Source organism: Triturus cristatus, chromosome 1_2 (genome assembly GCF_964204655.1).
Source record: "Triturus cristatus chromosome 1_2, aTriCri1.1, whole genome shotgun sequence".
NCBI classification, from domain to species: Eukaryota; Metazoa; Chordata; class Amphibia; order Caudata; family Salamandridae; genus Triturus; species Triturus cristatus.
In genome coordinates this window covers 764,590,734-764,609,825 of record NC_140580.1, presented here as the reverse complement: position 1 = coordinate 764,609,825, position 19,092 = coordinate 764,590,734, and the positions used below count along the sequence as shown (strand labels likewise).

The following is a 19,092-nucleotide window of genomic DNA, read 5'->3' as shown; positions in this document are numbered from 1 at the left end:
TCCAGGAGGGTTTAAACTAATAAAGCATATGAAGACCACTGTAGCTCTTTTGATTGTTTGTGCAGGGAAAAATCTTTGTCCCCTGTCTCTGTTCCTATGCCTGAGATTTTCCAGTTTCAAGGTGTTCTTTTTAGGGGCCTCTGCCAGGCATTTAGGGAAAACTGAACACTCTAGCCTGCCATCCACCTTATTTGAAGATGTTTGACGACACAATAGTGCTGTCCCTTGGTTCTAAATTTCCCCCCAAAGTTCATCCTACATTTCACTCTGACCAAGGGATCTTTCTGCCTGTACTGCAACAGGATGTTTCCGACCCAGACTCTTTGATATACTTCCTGGATGTAGTATGTCCCTTGAGGATTTACCTTGTCCAATCAACTGAGATTCCGCAATCTAACAGTCTGTTTGTGAATTCTGGCCTAGCGAGGAAAGGACAAAACACCATCTTCCCCAACTTTCGCTAGGGTGGTGTAGACTTATCTTTTCAGCTTACCTGGCAGATGGTAGGGAGATGGGGAGAGGATGTGGTCCGTCGGCTGCGCTGCTGCCTCTGGTGCAGGAAACCAGGGTTCGAGCCTCGAGGTCGCGTCCACATACTGTGATTCTGGGCAAATCACTTAATCTCCCCGTTCCTGAATGTGTAATGTAAATACGGTGCTATGTAAAGCGCTCCAATACCTTCGGGTCGAGTTCGCGCTATATAAATATGCAACAAAATAAACCAAAAAAAAATGCCGGATGGGGTCGAGGCTAACTCTACAAGAGGAATGGAAGCTTCTGGAGATGAGTGGTCTGATGTCTCGATTAAGGTCATATGTAAAGTCACAACCTGGTCTTCTCCTTCCACCTTCATTTATCATTATAGGTGGAATGATGCTCCGGGATCCAAACTGGACTTCGGCTCTCATGCATTTAAAGCTTACATGAATACTTGGAGTGCCTCTTTTCTCTGCTGTCATCTGTTCTTTTTGGTTTCTCCATTGTATGTGATGGTCAGGAGCAACCTTTGGGTTTATGTTTCCTTGGGTCACTAGAGGGTTCTAAATAACAATACAATTATTTTCTTCTATGTGTTTGGTGTGTTGGAGTTTTCTTTGGCTGATAAAAGGCTTCCTGCTTTGGCATACCACCACAGGACAGGAATGGGATAAGGAAACGCAGATAATGAGGTAATGCTCTGTTTAGTTATTGGTAATCTTCATTATTCAAATTCTTCCTTATTCATCTCATTCCTTGCATCCCCCACCTACCCTCCCTATTTTTTCATCTGCCTTTTATTTGGGACTTAAATAGATGACTGGAAGAGATTGGGGAGGGGTGGGTTTTTATAGATCTTCTTTTGACCCTTTCATAGAAAGAGAAAATAGCTTAATGGGTGTGAAATGGGGATCGAATGGGTACACTCACTTTAAAGTTAAGGAATGGGACTAATAAGGAGGAATCAGAGTAGTCAGAGTAATGAAGATTACCGGTAAGTAATCTGAGCATTAGGTCTTTACACATTTCTTAATCTCATAAGGGCTAATCAGGAGTATAACTCTTGCTTAAACATTAATTAGAAGCATCCAGAACAATATTATAAAGAGGCATTAGACTGATCTAGGTAATTAATGTGATCGTTAAAACAGGTGTATTTATTCATTCTGTTTCATTTCTATGGCTGTAATTTTTCCTTTTTAAAATGTGTAAATGTTGTAACTGGGAATCAGAGACACATAGAAAGAGAGAGAGAGAGAGAGAGGGACAGAGAGAGAGAGAGAGAGAGAGAGTGTGTGTGAGTGAGTATGTGTGTGGGATTTTGAAAGAAAAAGAATGCCTACATGTATGTGAGTTCCTGATTAAGCATTTGTGTATGAGAAAGAGAGAAGTCAAAAGTGAACGAGGGGAAACGAAGAGCACTGCTGCCACATCCGATGGTTGGTTTGCTTTGTGAGTTAAAATGCTAAGAGGATCTCCATTTGATAAAACACAGTCTATAATGAAGTGATGCTTTATTTCAACAGACTTTCCGCTATGGATAAAGACAAGCTTCGTGCGCTTGGCATCACACACATCCTTAATGCGGCACACCATACCAAGGGAGTGAGCACTGATGCCCAATACTACAAGGGCCTGCCCATTACCTACTTCGGGTTGAAGGCTTTTGATGAGCGGACATTCGACATAAGCTGCTTCTTTGGTCCAGCTTCAAAATTCATAGACATGGGATTAAGAACACCAGGAGGTAAGCAGAGACTGACACAAGAGGGGAGGGGGCAAAAGAAGGAAAAGCAACCCACATCCTTTGTAGGTTAAAGGTATCTAATGGCAAGTGAGCAAGCCACAATCTATGGGGTGGGTGACTTTTGACAGGCAAGGAACTAAACTTGCAATTGTTGGAAGGGTAGCTACTGAGTGCACTAAGTATGGAAGCAGGATGTAATCAATTGCAGGGCAAAGGTACATAGCAACAGGTAAGGAAGAAACCACTCTCTATGAAACCGGTAACTAATGACTGCAACAGCTGGTAACAATCAGGGACGCAGTCCATGATCAGCAGCAAGGCAAGAGTGTACGGAATCAGAGTCTTCAGCTATGGGAGAGAGAGAGCGAGAGAGAGCGAGAGATGTTGCGGTCTTAGGCTGTGACTGAACCCCAATCTGACCACAAAGGTAAAACTGTTTTCTCACTTACTCTTGGTAACTTGGACTAGGCAGCAATGCCTTTGCACAGAAAATGCATGTGATGTATATGTACAACTTACAAAAAATAAGAAATAAAGCATTCAAATGGGCCAATGCAAGAATGCCAAACATTAAGGATGAAAAATATCACAACAAATCAATAAATTCAAATGAAGGGATCAAAAGTTATAAATAAAACACAAACCACCCCTTGAATAAGCAGTGGTTAAAGATGTTCAATCTTTTCCTATTGAAATGTTCATGACTGCAATCTATGTCCCCTTGGAGGCAGAAATGCGAGTGAATTTGGTCAAATATTGATTATTGGTTGGTCCTCGTGAAAGGTTTTACCTTTGAACTAGGAAACATTTCCAGAGGATGATAATCTTTGACATGGCAATAGTGAAGACCATGTTTAGTAAAGGTTCCAGAAGGCCAGACATGGTGAGAAGCAGTCCTGCTCTACCCTTGCATTCAGGTAGTCGGACATGCTTATGGACATAAAACAACAGGGTCACCATTCTGGTACTATTTCATCTACTCTATATAAAATCACTACTCCATAGTAGCCACCTGTATGCCATAAACAATCTGAATAATTCTATAATTAACAATTTTTCTTACCAAGATTAGTCTGAGCATATACAGTTTCTTGTACCAGTAAATCGTTCTCCAATATCCTTTACCGTTATCTGTTATCTCACTGATGTAAAAGTATACATACAAAATAAAATGTAACTCTATATTTCTTTTCGAATATGACTATATTGGCAAATAAAACTAGCATTAGCAAAGGCAATGGTCTAGACATGGTCAGTGTGCAGTTTGTTTGTCTTTTCAAGTACACATAATATGCAAAATATTGTGAAAATATAAAACAGAGGAGTAGCCCAACATTCGAGTCAGGCACAGCAACAATGCCATTGAGGTGCACATCTTTTCAAGTGGCTGTGCACACGGATGAAGTGAGATGATCCACTGCCCCATTGTGCATGCTGTCAGTAGGTCCAACTATTAATGTGAATGGCACATCACCTGAACAGATCAATATGTGACAAGGACTGAGGGAAGGATTATATTTATATATATGCACGTATTTTTATTATGAACTCCAGAATTTCTGTTTGAAACAATGAAAAAAAATAATAAAGGAGGCGTTCCTAGGGCCTTTAGGAAACCTGTGTCCTTTCCATTAATAGTTAGGTAAATTACTGTCAATTTGTTCAGGGTATTACCTGAAAACGTACCTTTAATAATTTGAAAAGCATAACTTGAAAAGCACTTTACATTTTGGCATTTTGTCGCTCGGTTACCATATATATATTCCTGAGTGATCTCAAGGCTCCGCTATTAGGCACTTTATCATTTATTCTTTACATGTATTGCCTTTCTTCATGGGGGCCATCTTTACTCCCCAGGGTCATTAGGATGTTCCATTTTGGAGGGTTGAAAGCTCCAGCTGCCACAAAATCTAAGCTGTCAGCACTATTTGAGGCAGGTCACGGTGTGGGCGACCTGCATAGTTTAAGGTACCTCATTGTGTACCATAACCCTTAAGTGTATCTAAACGTCTTTTTTGCAGGGTATAACTTGAAAGCACTTGCTATTTACAGTTTGGCATATAAATCTGCCCCGATTTTGTCACTCATTTAGGGGCTCATTACGATGTTGGGTGGAAAGACAGACCGGCTTGCGGTCAGCGGATCCAAACGCCGGATTGCGACCAAACACTGTTCGTCCGGAGTCCCATTGTTCCCTATGGGAGCTCATGTTCTGCCAGACAACCAGCCGTAACACAGGCTCCTATCTGGAAATGGGATGGTTGCGGAAAACCCTGCACCCTGTTGCAGGCACCCCACTGTGCCTGCCACACAGTGCAGGGTTCTATAGGGGGGTACCTCCTCGGCCGTCAACCATAGGGAGCGGCCGAGGAGGTGCCCCCAAAGTCACTTTCCGACAGCCTTTCCGTGTCGGACAGGCCAATGCGGAAAGGTTGTTGGAAATCGGCATCATAATCCCGAGGGCGGAAACGCTGACCATAGGGGTGTACAAAATGGTACCCACCGACACGAATACTCCGCGAGTCGCTCGGAATCGATTTGGAATGACCACACAGTTTACATTCCGACTGCGAACATCGTAATCGGGCGGTTGGAATGGAAACTGACCGAGTCACCCGACATCGTAGTCAGCCCCTTAGTGTTGCACCGGCTAGCATGCATACATACATATATATATATAGGCCCGAGTGGGGGTCGAAACGCGTCATGACGGACAGGCTCGACAAAAATTCAATAAAGTAAAACTTGATTGGCACTGATCTCTGGGTCCGCTCTCCGTCTTTTTCTACCCGTGGGAGGCAGAAACATAAGGCGAATTTACGTTAACATATATATATATATATACATATATATATACATATACATATATATATATATATGGCGAAAATCCAAACCTAAATGGAAGGAAGCGGCACACCACTTTAGTCCACGAGTGATTTATTCAGTGCAAACAACGCTTTTCAGCCAAAACGGCCTTTGTCAAGTTTACAAGCCCAACTCCAGACGCCATTACATATACGTGAATTCATCATAGATATAGAAAAAATCTCTTTTTGAAAAATTTTCAGCGATACTTCACCTTTCTGAATGGCGGATGCCAAAAGGAGTCCTATGATTCAGATTATTTATACAGTAAAAACCGCTCCCATTGGTTATGCACTATACGTGAATTTGCGTGTCCCATAGTGGGTACAAGTTCCACAATGCACCTCATTCTCTTAAGTGTTTGTTGGTTATAACACACTCCTGTATTAGAGCGGTTTAAAGTAATTTATGCATGTATGCCATATTGGGAAACCTCACATCCAAATATATATATATATATATATATATATATATATATATATATATATATATATATATATATATATATATATTACCTACTGGCGGTCGCCAGTAGGTAGTTATAGTTAGGACCACGTTTCCATAGGAAATCCGCAACATTCTATTTTGAATAACTTTGGCGCCGGTCGACGAATCCTCGCGAATTTTTCAAAATAGGTGGGGCGCTACGCTCTGCTCCTACCCTGAAAGTCTCGGGGGGATTCGTCAAGCGGGGGCTGAGATAAAAGGGGGGTCCCAAAACGCGTTTTTCCCATGCATTTTTCCATAGGACCTTTAGACACAGCTACAGCCCGAACGGCTGAACAGAATTACTTGAAATTTGGCAGAGAGGTAGTCCTCAGGTCAAGGAAGTGCCTTTTGTAGGTCTGGTGTAAATCTGTTCAGTAGGTCCTGAGAAAATAGCATTTAAATCAATATATATATCTGTAAGCGCGCTCCGTGCGCTTACCGTAAGCTTACCGTACGCGTACGGTGCCGTGCGCGAGCTCAATTCTGATTGGTGGTTACATGACTGTAAACATTCGAATCGGTCGAAATCAGGAAGTGTCGGCCGCCATTTTCTGTCTCTCGCACTGAGAAACAAAGGTGGGGAACGTGAAAAGGGGGCAACGAAGAGAGTTGCAGACCCCCTAGTGTTTGTCAGGGGGTCCAAGAAGGACCCAAAAGTACGAAAAATACATTTAATAATTTTTTTTTAAAATCGCGGAGTGCGCGTACGGTAAGCTTACCGTACGCGCACGGCAAAAAAAAAAATAAAAAAAAAAAATAAAGTAGTAACAATCACATTTATTAAATAAATTAAAGGACCCACAAGGGAGAAAAAAACAAATGTTACTGTGTAAAAAAAGGCGAAGCGCGCACGGCATGGACTGCGTAACGTGGGCGGTTGGTGTGCGAAGCGCACCGAGCGCCCACAGCGCGAAGCGCACTGTGCGCGCAGGGTGTGCGCATAGTGAAAAACCAGAAAAAAAAATTAAAAATAAATACATAACTTAGCATTTCAAAAACCGTACAAATTCACTGAAAAAACCATAGGTTTCACACACGTTATAGTTAGGAACTATCATTTAAAAAACCTTGCAAATTCAGTTAATAAACCATAGGTTTCACACATGTTATAGTTAGCTGTACATTTCACTCGTAAAAAACCAATGAAATTCCACGTTATAGTTAGATCAGGTAACTATAACTTGCGCGACCGCAATCCACAATGTGTAATTTCAGATGTCAACATTGATGTCATGAGTGATGTCACTGACCATGTCATGAGTGATGTAATATGTGACGTCATCAGCAGTTTATTGTGGGCGCGCAAGTTATAGTTACCTGATCTAACTATAACGTGGAATTTCATTGGTTTTTTACGAGTGAAATGTACAGCTAACTATAACATGTGTGAAACCTATGGTTTATTAACTGAATATATATATATATATATATATATATATTCACGTTAAAAAACCATAGGTTTCACACACGTTATAGTTAGGAATTAGCATTTAAAAAACCTTGCAAATTCACTTAACAAACCATAGGTTTCACACAGGTTATAGTTAGGTGGACATTTCACTCGTAAAAAACCAATGAAATTCCCCCGTTATAGTTAGTTCAGATAACTATAACTCGCGCGCCCGCAATCCACTGCTCATGACGTCACATATTACATCACTCATGACATGGTCAGTGGCATCACTCATGACATCACTGATGACATCATCCTTGTGATAGAGTGGCGGTCGCGCGAGTTATAGTTATCTGAACTAACTATAACGGGGGAATTTCATTGGTTTTTTGCTTTGGGCTTTGGGCTTCGCGCACCGTGCGCACCCGTTGGGCACACCGTGCGCGCACCCCGCGATTTTTATAAAAAAAATTAAAATGTTTATTTCACCCATGGGGATCCTTCTGTGACCCCCTGACAAAGGCTAGGGGGTCAGGAACTCTCTTCCCTGCCCCCTTTTAACGTTTTCCACCTTTTTTCCCCCTTTCCTTTTCAGTGCGAGAGACAAAATGGCGGCCGACACTTCCTGATTTCGGCCGATTCGAATGTTGACTGACATCTAACAACCAATCAGAATTACGCTCGCGCACGGCACCGTGCGCGCACGTGCACGGTGCGCGCGTATAGATATTTATATGCTTCATTGCCAGGAGCGTCGAAGGTAAGCCTATCTGCGCCTCGACCGCACCAAGGGCCACAACCCCTGGTTCTTTTGATCCAGCAAGTAGCCAACGGCTAAAAAAAAAAATCAGATTTTGAACTCAACACGAGCAGTAGGTCTTTGGTGTGCCAGCATTGTGGTACCCCATTCGTGAGTTTCTAAGTGAGAAGCAGGCTATCCTTTCAGAGTCTACTACAATCAGCAATGCTCATTTCATATATCCGTGCTCTGATGTTGATAATTTGAATCCTATATCGAGCTTCCTCCTCAGTATTTGTTTACTGGTTAAAAACAAGTTTGAATTTAGGGACTTTGTGCAAACTAATTAACCAGGGATTGTTTTTTTAAATGATACATGCTCGTATGATTCAGTTGGCCCGGACAATTGTTACAGCAATCCTGGCTGGGTACTCTTTTCTCCGACAGCAACAGGTTAACAAGATGGGAGGTTGTATAGTGATAACATCAATGATAAGTTTAAAGGCTCCATCTTCTTGTTGGAGTTATCACAATCTGAGACCGCCCTATTTTCATTTTAATTTGATGCTCTAAGTACATTCAAAAGGGTTCTCATTCACAGACCGCCTGGACGTAGATCTAACTTCATACCGTCTGGGGCCCTTACTAGAACTACTATGTCATACACCCAATCTGAACATTTTAGGGGATAGGAACTTCCACCTTGAGATGGCAGAAAATGTAGACACTACTGCTCTGTCTGACATGTTCAATGAGTGGGTTTCACTCAGCTACTAATCTTTCCTGCTCACAGGGCGGGGTACATATATTAATCATAGCCTAATAAAGACAGGCCTTCACTTCCAGTTATGTAGTCGGACAACATTACTGTTTCTTTAAATTTTCAATTGAATACCCCAACTAATAAAACGGATAGCTCTCCTTTTGGCAGAAGACTCAGGCATGTGTTGTAAGGTGAAACAAGGGAATTTAACTGATGCCTTGGCAAATAAATCACTAATATTTCACAACATTCTTGAATTAGCAGCTACTGGTTTTTATGAATGGGTTTACACTGTACTGGATGCATTTGCACCGCTCTATATGGTGGAGTGGTGATGGTCCTATCCAAATGGTCTTTGGTACTCTAGCAGGCTGAGAAGCTTAAAACAGAAATTTACAAGTCTAGAACAAATTTGGAGAAAACAATTACTTAGATGCTGACAATGCCGTCTATACCGTAGCCATACAGAAATATAAAGCCATAATTTTATAGGAAAAATCCAATAATTTTACACATATAATCAAAAGTTCAAAAAATCCTGTGAAAATCTGTTTACGTTAATCAGTCAGTCAAAATCTTTATTTCAGCTGAAAGCCATAAAAGTACAAGTAAAACAAACATGAAATATGTTTGAACACTAAAATGTGAGCAAGCATACACCAACAAGAGCAATGAAAATATGTTTAAAACAAACAAGCGCCATGATAAAAAAAGGTATTAGATAAAATTAATACAGCCAGTGCATTTCATAAATTCAGCAAATTAGGTCACAAAATGAGTCCATGAGGACACTCTGTGCTTTTGTTATGTCTGGACCCGCGTTAAGCCGGCACATCATCCGTCTAGTCCTCTCCATTGTTAGCAAGTATCGGAAGACAGCAAAGACGATACTTTGTCTCATGTCATATCTCAAAATGTGAAGAGCCTCTGCATGTTTCCTGACTACTAGGTTCTGGTATACTGGGAGTAGCAATTCTTTCTATTCCTTCACATAGGCAGGACAGGAGGACAGTGAGTGCTCCACTGTTTCCTTGATGCCACCACAAGAAGGGCACACCGACCTGTCCTGCTCATGTGACTAGTTCCAACCTGAACGAGAGACGAAAGAGAGACGAAAGAGAGCAGGGGAAGAGTACCATGACAAAACTGGAGGTACAGCTTCCGAGCTATTGCAGGTTTAATCTCATCAAGGAACCGCTGTGCCTTAAATTTGTCCTTCACCAAAAGGAAAGTGTCAGACTGGGCCAAGAGAGGTTATGATTGCTTAAACTGATTATATGTTGGCCATGGTTGGCTTTGATGGTGAACTTACTAACGGACCCGGCTGTCATCAGCTCATCCCAAAAAATCCTATAACCCAACTTTCCAAGGGTCTTTCTAATGTATATTATCCACAGGATTTTGCCAGAACCTGCCAAGCCCAGGATTTCTTCCAACCCCGGGCTATACGGCAGGAGCTCAGTGGTGGTCCAGGGCCTCCTCCAATAAAGATTGGTCTCAACCATATCCCTTCTGAGATGGGAGAAGGCCCATATATAGCCTGAGGGTAAGCAAAGAGGTGCTACCAGGAAGGCCCATCAACCAACGCAGGAATTGGTTTGCAACTGTCGTAAGAGCCACTCACAGGAACTGTGCGACTCACTGGCCATCTTCTTCCACCGCAAGATCGCTGACATCCACGACAGTTTCAACACCACGACCGACCCGACCACGCCAGACTCCACCCCTCCTCCGAACACCAACAACGCCATCCGCCTTACCTCCTGGTCCAACGTCAGCGACGACGAGACACGCAAGGTCATGAACTCCATCCACTCAGGATCTCCGACAGACCCGTGCCCACACCACATATTCAACAAGGCAGACGCAGCCATCGCCCCCCAACTACGGAAGGTCATCAACATCTCCTTCGAAACAGCGACATTCCCGGAAAGCTGGAAGCACGCCGAAATCAACGCCCTCCTCAAGAAGCCCAAGGCGGACCCCAAGGACCTCAAGAACTTCCGGCCCTTCTCCCTGCTCCCGTTCCCGGCGAAGGTCATCGAGAAAATCGTCAACATGCAAATGACCCGCCACCTCGAAGACAACAACATCCTGGACCCGTCCCATTCCGGATTCAGACGAAACCACAGCACCGAGACTGCCCTCATCGCCGCCACAGACGACATCAGGCACCAATTAGACAACGGCTAAACATCAGCCCTCATCCTCCTGGACCTCTCGGCCGCCTTCGACACGGTCTGCCATCGCACTCTAAAAACACGCTTCCAAGAAGTCGGTATCCAAGAGAAGGCCCTCGACTGGACCACATCCTTCCTCTCTGGCAGATCCCAGAGCGTCCGCCTCCCACCCTTCCGATCTGAAGTCACTGACATCATCTGCGGCGTCCCCCAGGGCTCCTCCCTCAGCCCAACGCTGTTCAACATCTACATGGCCCCCCTCGCACAAGTGGCCCGCCACCACACCCTCAACATCATCTCCTACGCTGACGACACTCAGCTCATCCTCTCCCTCACCAAGGACCCACGCACCGCCAAAACCAACATCCACGACGGAATGAAGGTCACCGCCGACTGGATGAGGAGCAGCTGGCTGAAACTGAACTCAAACAAGACGGAGGTCCTCATCCTCGGACCCAACCCTCGGCCTGGGACGACTCCTGGTGGGCGGCCACTCTGGGGACAGCACCGACACCCACCGACCACACACGCAATCTAGGATTCATCCTCGACTCCTCCCTCTCCATGTCCAAACAGGTCAATGCCGTCTCCTCCTCCTGCTACAACACCCTCCGCACGCTTTGCAGGATCTACAAGTGGATCCCGACCGAAACAAGAAGATCGGTGACACAGGCCCTCGTCAGCAGCAGGCTGGACTACGGCAACGCACTCTACGCCGGAATCCCAGCCAAACACCTACGACGACTACAGCGCATCCAAAATGCCTCCGCCCGACTGATCATCAACGTCCCCCGCCGCAGCCACATCACCCCCCACCTGACAAACCTACAATTGCTCCCCGTTGACAAGAGGATCACCTTCAAAATCCTCACCCACGCACACAAAGCACTCCACGACACCGGTCCAGCCTACCTGAACAGCAGACTCAGCTTCCACACCCCCACCCGCCAGCTCCGCTCCGCCAGCCTCGCCCTCGCCGACTTCCCCCGCATCCAACGAACAACCTCCGGCAGCAGATCCTTCTCCTACCTCACCGCCAAGACCTGGAACACCCTACCTACCCACCTACAGCAGACCGAAGACCTACTCGCCTTCAGAAGACTCCTCAAGACCTGGCTCTTCGAGCAGTAGCAACACTCCCCCCCCTCTCTCAGCGCCTTGAGACCCTCACGGGTGAGTAGCGTGCTTTACAAATATTATGATTGATTGATTGATTGATTGTAACCACGGAGCTCCACACCATAGAGGGCTGCCCAAATGTGCAACGCCGGTGATATAGGGCAGAACTGAGAGCAACTCTGCAATTTTAAGGGAATTATTTCTGCCTCTAACCATGCAGGCAGGATGGGATCCTCCTTCAATATAGCATTACAGTGAAGTGAGAAACAAGTACTCCAAAAATCCATCTCACTACAGTGTAAGTCTCCCAGGATTTTGTCAGGACGTGGAGCTTTGTTAGGAATGATTTTAGAGATCGCAGATCTACCTTTTTGGGGTATGATACAGGGGAACTCCTCACTGTCACACACCTGTCTCAGGCCTGCTAATAGATTAAAGCTGGGAGCTGATGAAGGGGTATTGACTTCTCCAATTGCAGAGTATAAGCTAGAGAAATGTATGACCCAGTCGGCAGCAGGGTCATTGGTTTCTCCACAGTGCGAAATCCCTCTTACCAGCCTGTCAACTCCAGGTTCCAAAAAGACTACTGGTCTTCCTTTTGCACAGCATCTGAAAACCCTTCCCACTTCCTGGCCTTCCACTCCGTTTTGGCAAAGTAAATGACCCTTTTATATGCAGCCCTCTGGGTTCGGATCTTGTTCCTGTCATGTTGCTTGATGGCTTACATCAAGGAAACCCTAGCCGGCCTACAAGATATATTAAAACATGTCGGTGGGAGGGCTGCATCCCAACAGCCTTTTTGGTCTGCACAAAGAAGAGCTTTCAAAGCTCATCTAACATTCTAATGTGAGCTACACCGACCTTCTCTGATATTCACTAGAGTCAAAGGACCCTGCCAGGGGTAGAAGGCCTACCAAATGTTTTATTACAATTTTGTAGACTGTCTTCCACCAACTCTTGGGCACATGCCAAGTGACACCATTTTGCTTTACGCATATGGTTAGTTGGCCTCAGCCTCTTATCAAAATGTTTGCTGGAGCTGACTGTCATACCACGGAGGGGGAGAGCTACTATGTTGCTAATGAGTACGCCATGATCACTATCCTGTCTTTGGAGGTCTGCCATGTCAGTTAGATAAGGGCAGACACGCACGTCCTGTAGAATATAGTCAATGAGGCTGGTACTTGGGGAACAATTAAAAGTATGTTTGACTTTACTATCAGATCCAGTTCTGCCATTGCAGGCTCGCAATCGCTGATTCAATGTTAGGGTATTGATTTGGAGTGCAAGGGAGGACCATTTTTAATTGGGGGAATTCCTAACTTGGGAATAGACAAAGCACTGTCTTCCTCCTGGGCCAAAAACTCAATATTACCTCCAAGAGGTTCAAATTGACACCTAAAATCCCCACCCACTAATTTTTTGACTTCATCTGGGGCAGGTACAATGTGTGTGCACAACAACTCCAAGGTCGGTGACACACCATTATTCGCCCCAGGTCTGAGATACACATTTGTAAATATACAAAGTGAATTGTAGGAATGTCGGGGAGATGCACATGATATTGGGAAAGAAGATTGTAAGTTCCTCCACCTTGCAGGTGAGGACTGCGCTGACTTAGTGCCCCAATTGGTCTACCCTAGCCTGAGGATAGAGCTGCCTCGCTAAAATTGACATATCTCATCTGATGCACCACCTCAGTGCACCATGTCTCCTGAAATAGGCAGAGATTGTTCAATCAGTGGTGGCTCCTATGCTATGGCAGGGGAGCGTCGCACCACTGCTTTCAAGTAGAAACATAAAATTATAATAACTTTCACAGTTATTATCATTTTATGTTTGTGCTGCTTTGCAGGTGGGCAGGGCTGCTTTTCTCTCAGAGCAGGCAAGGGAAGGAGTTAATTGCCCACTCTTAAGTGCCCACTCCTAAGTGCACATGACTGTTTGGCCGCCCTCTCAGCCGCCGAAAACAGTCATGTGCACTTTCCCTGTTCCCTATGCAGGCTGCATTACAGCCTGTGTGGAGAACATACCCAGGCCCCCATTCCCTGGCTGTGCGTCAAACAAGAACTCTCAGACCAATCAGAACGCTGCATTGCACACCATCCCCCCTTCCCCCTCTCAACCCCCCCACTACCCGTGAGTCATGCCGGCCGCCACTGCTGTCAATCAATAAACTGGGCCGAGTCTGGGCAATCCAGTTTAGAAGATAGCCTGGCGTTATTCCATGAGAGCAATTTAAAAGGAGGGGCAGGGCAAATTGTAGCTAGTGCATAAGAAGTTCTAGACCCTGCCCTCCCATCTCTGTATGTGCAAGGACTAGGGAGGGAGATACACTGAGAGAGGGGACCGAGATAATGCTAAGCAGGGTTAGACCTAAGCCTGATTTAAAGGCATACGGGCTATAGGAGAATAACTGGTTGAATACCATGTGACTGTGGGTGGCTCTATAGATAACTCTAACTTAGACATGGCCCTCTTAATGACATAGAAGGACTCTTATCAAAGGAATCACTAAGTGCAGCCATCTTGGCACTCCCAATAATAGGTGAATTAGAAGTCCTGTACCCTAATGGTCAAATATTTGTCATAAACTGCCTGGTTGAGCCCAACAAGGTATTCACGACACCCCTGCTCCCTGCGTAGTTTGCCACAGGTATAACATGTCTATGGGAACCCAATGGGTGAGTATATCAGTTGACATCAGAATGGCTGTCAAGGCGATTAGAGATAGAGAAACCAAATACACCCCAGACAAGATCGGAGTCATTAGGTGCATGGACTGGTGCAGAAGTGGTCAGCCAGCGTAGGGGCTGTTGAAGGGTGGCTATCCTACTAAGGTAATGGGGTTTGTTAAAATAGCCTAAGGGGAGCAAGTCAATACCTGAAAATACCGCCCGTCTGCTTCAATCGCACAATAATAAGTTCTCCACCAGATCAGGGGACCTAAAATGGATGACCACAAAGTCACCAGGGCGGTCAGCATGTTCTGGGCCCAGCCACCCTACCCTGCGAGTTAAGATGTTGTTCACTTGGGAGAGAGGGAAATCTCTGGCCCTCCCACAACTGTGAAACCCTGGCAAATATCACTACATAGGGGCTGGAAGCTCGCGGAAGGTCAATCACCGGGTGTCTCTAAAACGGGGCATGGACTCATATCAAGGACTTTGGTGTTCTTGTTGCACTACCCTTACAACCCACAGCAATCACTTGAGCACTCGAGTTTCCACTTGACCTAGCACTTAAGCTAGGGGTAACTGGGTGGATAGGGGCTGTATGCCATGAGAAGAAAGGAGAACAGATTGGGGGCTATTCACTGACACTCCATCTGTCACAACAGGGACCACAGAGGCTGAAGAGATGGGCAGACTGAACACAGTATGCTGGCTATCCCTAGGGACAGAGTTTGGGGCCTATTGAGCTTGGAACTCCCCTGGCTTAAAACCCCTAAGCCCTTGTTCAATTGTCGGCAAACAAGCAAGAATGGGTGAAAGTTCTGCAGCAAGTACGTTTTTAAACTCTGTAATGCAGTCCTCCTTTAATTGAGCAATCCATGGGAGGGCAATGGCGGACCCATCAACCACACGAGAGTTTGTAGATTGCTTTGAGGTGACCTTAATTCCCGAGACAGTCCCTGGTTCCACCTTGCTCAAGGAGGTCAAAAGGTGACTCTTGGCCTGCCTTCTAGGGCACTTAGCAGCCACCGATAGCTGGGGCATACCTCTGGGATCACCACGATAGAGCGAGCGACTGAAGGCAAGTTAGAAAAGGGGGGCCCCTCTACCAGCCTGTTCAGGGGGCGCATCTAGAGGACCGACTGTGGTCATATTGCAGGTGGAAGAAGTAGAGCTCTTGTCTAATAATAATATATTTCCAACATCAAAAGCTGCTAGGAAACCCTGCGTGTTTTAGACAAAGGTAGAACAAATACACTCTTTACACCAACTTCCCCACTAAGTTCAGCTTTGCAGGGGGCATGCAAACCGACAGCCATCTTACTAAAGCACCAGTTATGGCAATTTAGAAACCAACTCGTGTATACTTTTAAAAAGAGCACATGGGGTTGAGTCTGACCACAGCAAAGCACGTCAAAAATCAGATTTCAGGACCATAAAAATGAAGTAGGAGATTACACGAGAAGACTATCAGTCTCCGTATTAGCAATAGATAGTTCATAGGTTGTTTTCCTCCTTTTTCACTCAACTAGCTTCTTCTCTTTTTTCTGTTCTCCACTATTTTCCCCAATTCTATTTCGATTTCTTCTGTTATGCCTCAATTCTTCCATTTACAATCTTTAATTTTTCCTCTTATTTTAGTTTTCCCAGTTCTCTATTTAGGTCCCATTTAAATGTATTTCCTTAATTTCCCAATCTTTTCCTCTCATTTTCTATCCCATTTTTCTCTGTCTATTTCCCTTCCTTCTGCACTTGTATCCACTGCCCCTCATTTCATTTCAATCCTTAAATTATCTTTGACCTCCCTTCTCCCATAAGCTCTTCCTTTGTAAACCTTGGCCCTCCACTATTACCCCTTCTCGTCCTTTATTTTTTTATTCCTCTTTCCAACTCCTATTCCTCTCTTCATTCCACTGGTCTTCTTTACATATTGCCTCTTCAATTAATAAAGTATAGCTTTTCTAATGAATAATACTGAAATTGTGAATCCTCCGATACTGAGATACAAAACCAAATCAAAAAATTATCACTGGAACATAGTGATTTGAAGGAAGGTCAAGAGGACTATTGTTGAAGTGGACAGGATAAGAGACAGGGCAGTATATAATGGGGCAGATTTATGTTCCCTGGCGCATCTCTGCAAATCAGCATGGATGCGCCAGGGAAGATGCGTCACGCAAGTTTACCCTTGCGCCACAATAGATGCGCCGCATTTACAATGCAGCGCATCGTGGCGCAAGGATAAACAGATGCGTGACGCATCTGATGGCGGAAGGGCGGCGCATTGCTGGAGTTGCGTCGCAAGCGCGACGCAGCTCCAGCAAGGCTCGGGGGTGCCCTATCGGTACAATGCTGCGTCAATCCTTACGCCTGCTGCAAGCAGGCGCAGGGATTTGACGCAGCATGGCCGGAAAAGTGACTGAGTGAAATCATGTAGATTTCACTCAGCCACTTTTCGGAGGCGTTCCTGCACCGGAACGCCCCCCCCTGTGAAGGTACGCCCACATGTGGCGCAAGCTTTACAACGTGACGCATCTCCCTAGATGCGTCATGTTGTAAATCTGCCGCAGCATGGCGCTGGCTTTGCGCCGCCGCTGCGTCACAAAAGTGACGCAACGGCGGCGCAAAAGTGACGCACAGGGCTTATAAATCTGCCCCATAGTATACAGTTAGCTGTATTGAGGTTGTGGAGGAGGGATTTAGGGGGCGATTGAAATGGGGGAATGAAAGGTTCAGCCTGAAGTCTTCTGGTGAGGGCATTCCACTGATGGGTCTGAAGAGCTTGGTGGGTCACAGAATGATTTAAGAATATAAAGGACACTCAATGACTGTTTGGGTTTTATTGTTAGTTAATCAATATTCCAACAACAATTCCACATTTTTAGCTGCCAATACGTTTTGCATATAATCATGGAGATAGGAAATGTCTTCTTGTTTAACCATTTATTATCTGGAGCGATGCAGAGTGCTTGATATGTAAAATACATAGCTTTAACTTCAGCCGGGACAAAGCACAACAGATGCACTTGGTTTTGTTATAGATCAGAAAAGTTGCGCTTCTACTTGATTTGAGTGATATGCAATTTGCCAAAGTCTAGGCTGCAAGCCATTAAAGGTGAGTTTGTTACAGTTATTCACAGAGGAGGAAAGTGAGCTTTGCTGCCTCAGAGGCAATCTGAGATAATGAAACCTGACAAGACAGAAGAGAAGTGAACTATTTTCCCAGTACCACTAAATAAGGTGTCCAGCTCTGAACAGCCTTGTGACATGTCTGGTACCACAAGGATATTGTAATAAATAAGGCTTTGGACTTGTCTATTCTGTAGCCACTGGTTTGGGGTCAGAATTTCAAGGACGAAGGTAGAGGTGTAAAGGGGGCACAATGACACTGCAGTTATCTTGTTTTTGCCAAGGCCCTTCCACCTCTGCGAATGAGCACTTCATCCCCTTTTCTCATTCCATCTTCCCAAATCAATTTTTAGATCTCTTTTTTCCCATGTCTCGCAAATCACTTTCTATTTTCCTTTCTTCCCCCATCTCCTCAACGGACTGTCAGTGTGACTTCAATAACAGATTCGTATTGACTTATCTGGGGCTCAGGAATTCATGTGAGGAGGTGGAACACACGTTTTAGCTAAAAATTTACAAAAGAGGAAAACGTTGGGGGTGGAGACAATCAAGCGGGAAGTAGTCATAGGAGGCGGTGATTCTGTTTCTGGTGATGCATCATACAAGTTCATTAAAATGTGATCTCTGGAATCTCTTGCAGGTAAAGTGCTTGTTCACTGCTTTAAAGGTAAGAGCCGTTCAGCCACACTAGTCCTCGCCTACTTGATGATTTACCAGAACATGACGCTGGTGCAGGCCTTAGTAACGGTGAGCGCCAAGAGATACATCAGTCCCAATGAAGGCTTCTTACAAGATCTGCGGTACCTCGACAAAAAGCTACAGAAGAAAAGAGCCAGTATCATGAACCAGAAAACCAATAATGAATGAGCTGTAAGCAGTCATATCCACTGAAATAAATCCCCTGTTCAGCAAGACACAGAATCCCTTTTTCTTATTGCCTACAAGGGGTATGCGCTGTGTGTCATGTTTATGGTTTTCAGATTAGACCAGATTTAGGAAATCACCTGATTTCTGAAAAGGCTGGTGCCTCTGAAAAGGCTACAGGTGGAAACTCGGCTAAACAACAATGCTTGGTATGGGATGAGTCTGCCTCAGTAATGCCAGCCTTTCAGAGATGTTCCAGACATGTCAAGAGACTACCCCATACCTACGGGCCTACTAGAGGGAGTGGCCTGTTGAGAAATAGTTGCACATGCTTAAAGGCGAGTACATTTGCAGTGCATTTATGTGTATCTTTACTCACTTATTTTCGAGCCAATCCCTGAACCTGGTGACTAAAAAACCCATTTAGCTTCCAAAAACTCAAGGTGGATATTCAACACAAAATAAAAGTAATACAACTTAAATAGCTTTTAGTAATTACTGCATTAAAAAGAAACATAGGTGCGTTAGAGACAGGTCTGGTTATTCTCATTTATCAAACCCCTTGGCATCTTGGGTAATTTCAAGCTTCCAGGAGGAACATGGTAAATCAAATACTCAGACTTTGTTGATGTCTCCTGCATCGCTCCATGTA

General features: G+C 44.8%; 1 protein-coding gene across 1 annotated transcript in view; it reads left to right on the top strand.

Annotated features, from left to right (window-relative positions):
• Positions 1-18,483, top strand: part of LOC146867983 (uncharacterized) — a 239,621-nt gene extending 221,138 nt beyond the window's left edge. The window contains exons 4-5 of the mRNA XM_085615151.1: positions 2,004-2,224; positions 18,217-18,483. Of these exons, the coding sequence (XP_085471277.1) occupies positions 2,004-2,224; positions 18,217-18,443 (448 nt within the window). The 3' untranslated portion in view covers positions 18,444-18,483. The remainder of the gene's footprint in view (positions 1-2,003; positions 2,225-18,216) is intronic.
• The last annotated feature ends 609 nt before the right edge of the window (positions 18,484-19,092 follow it).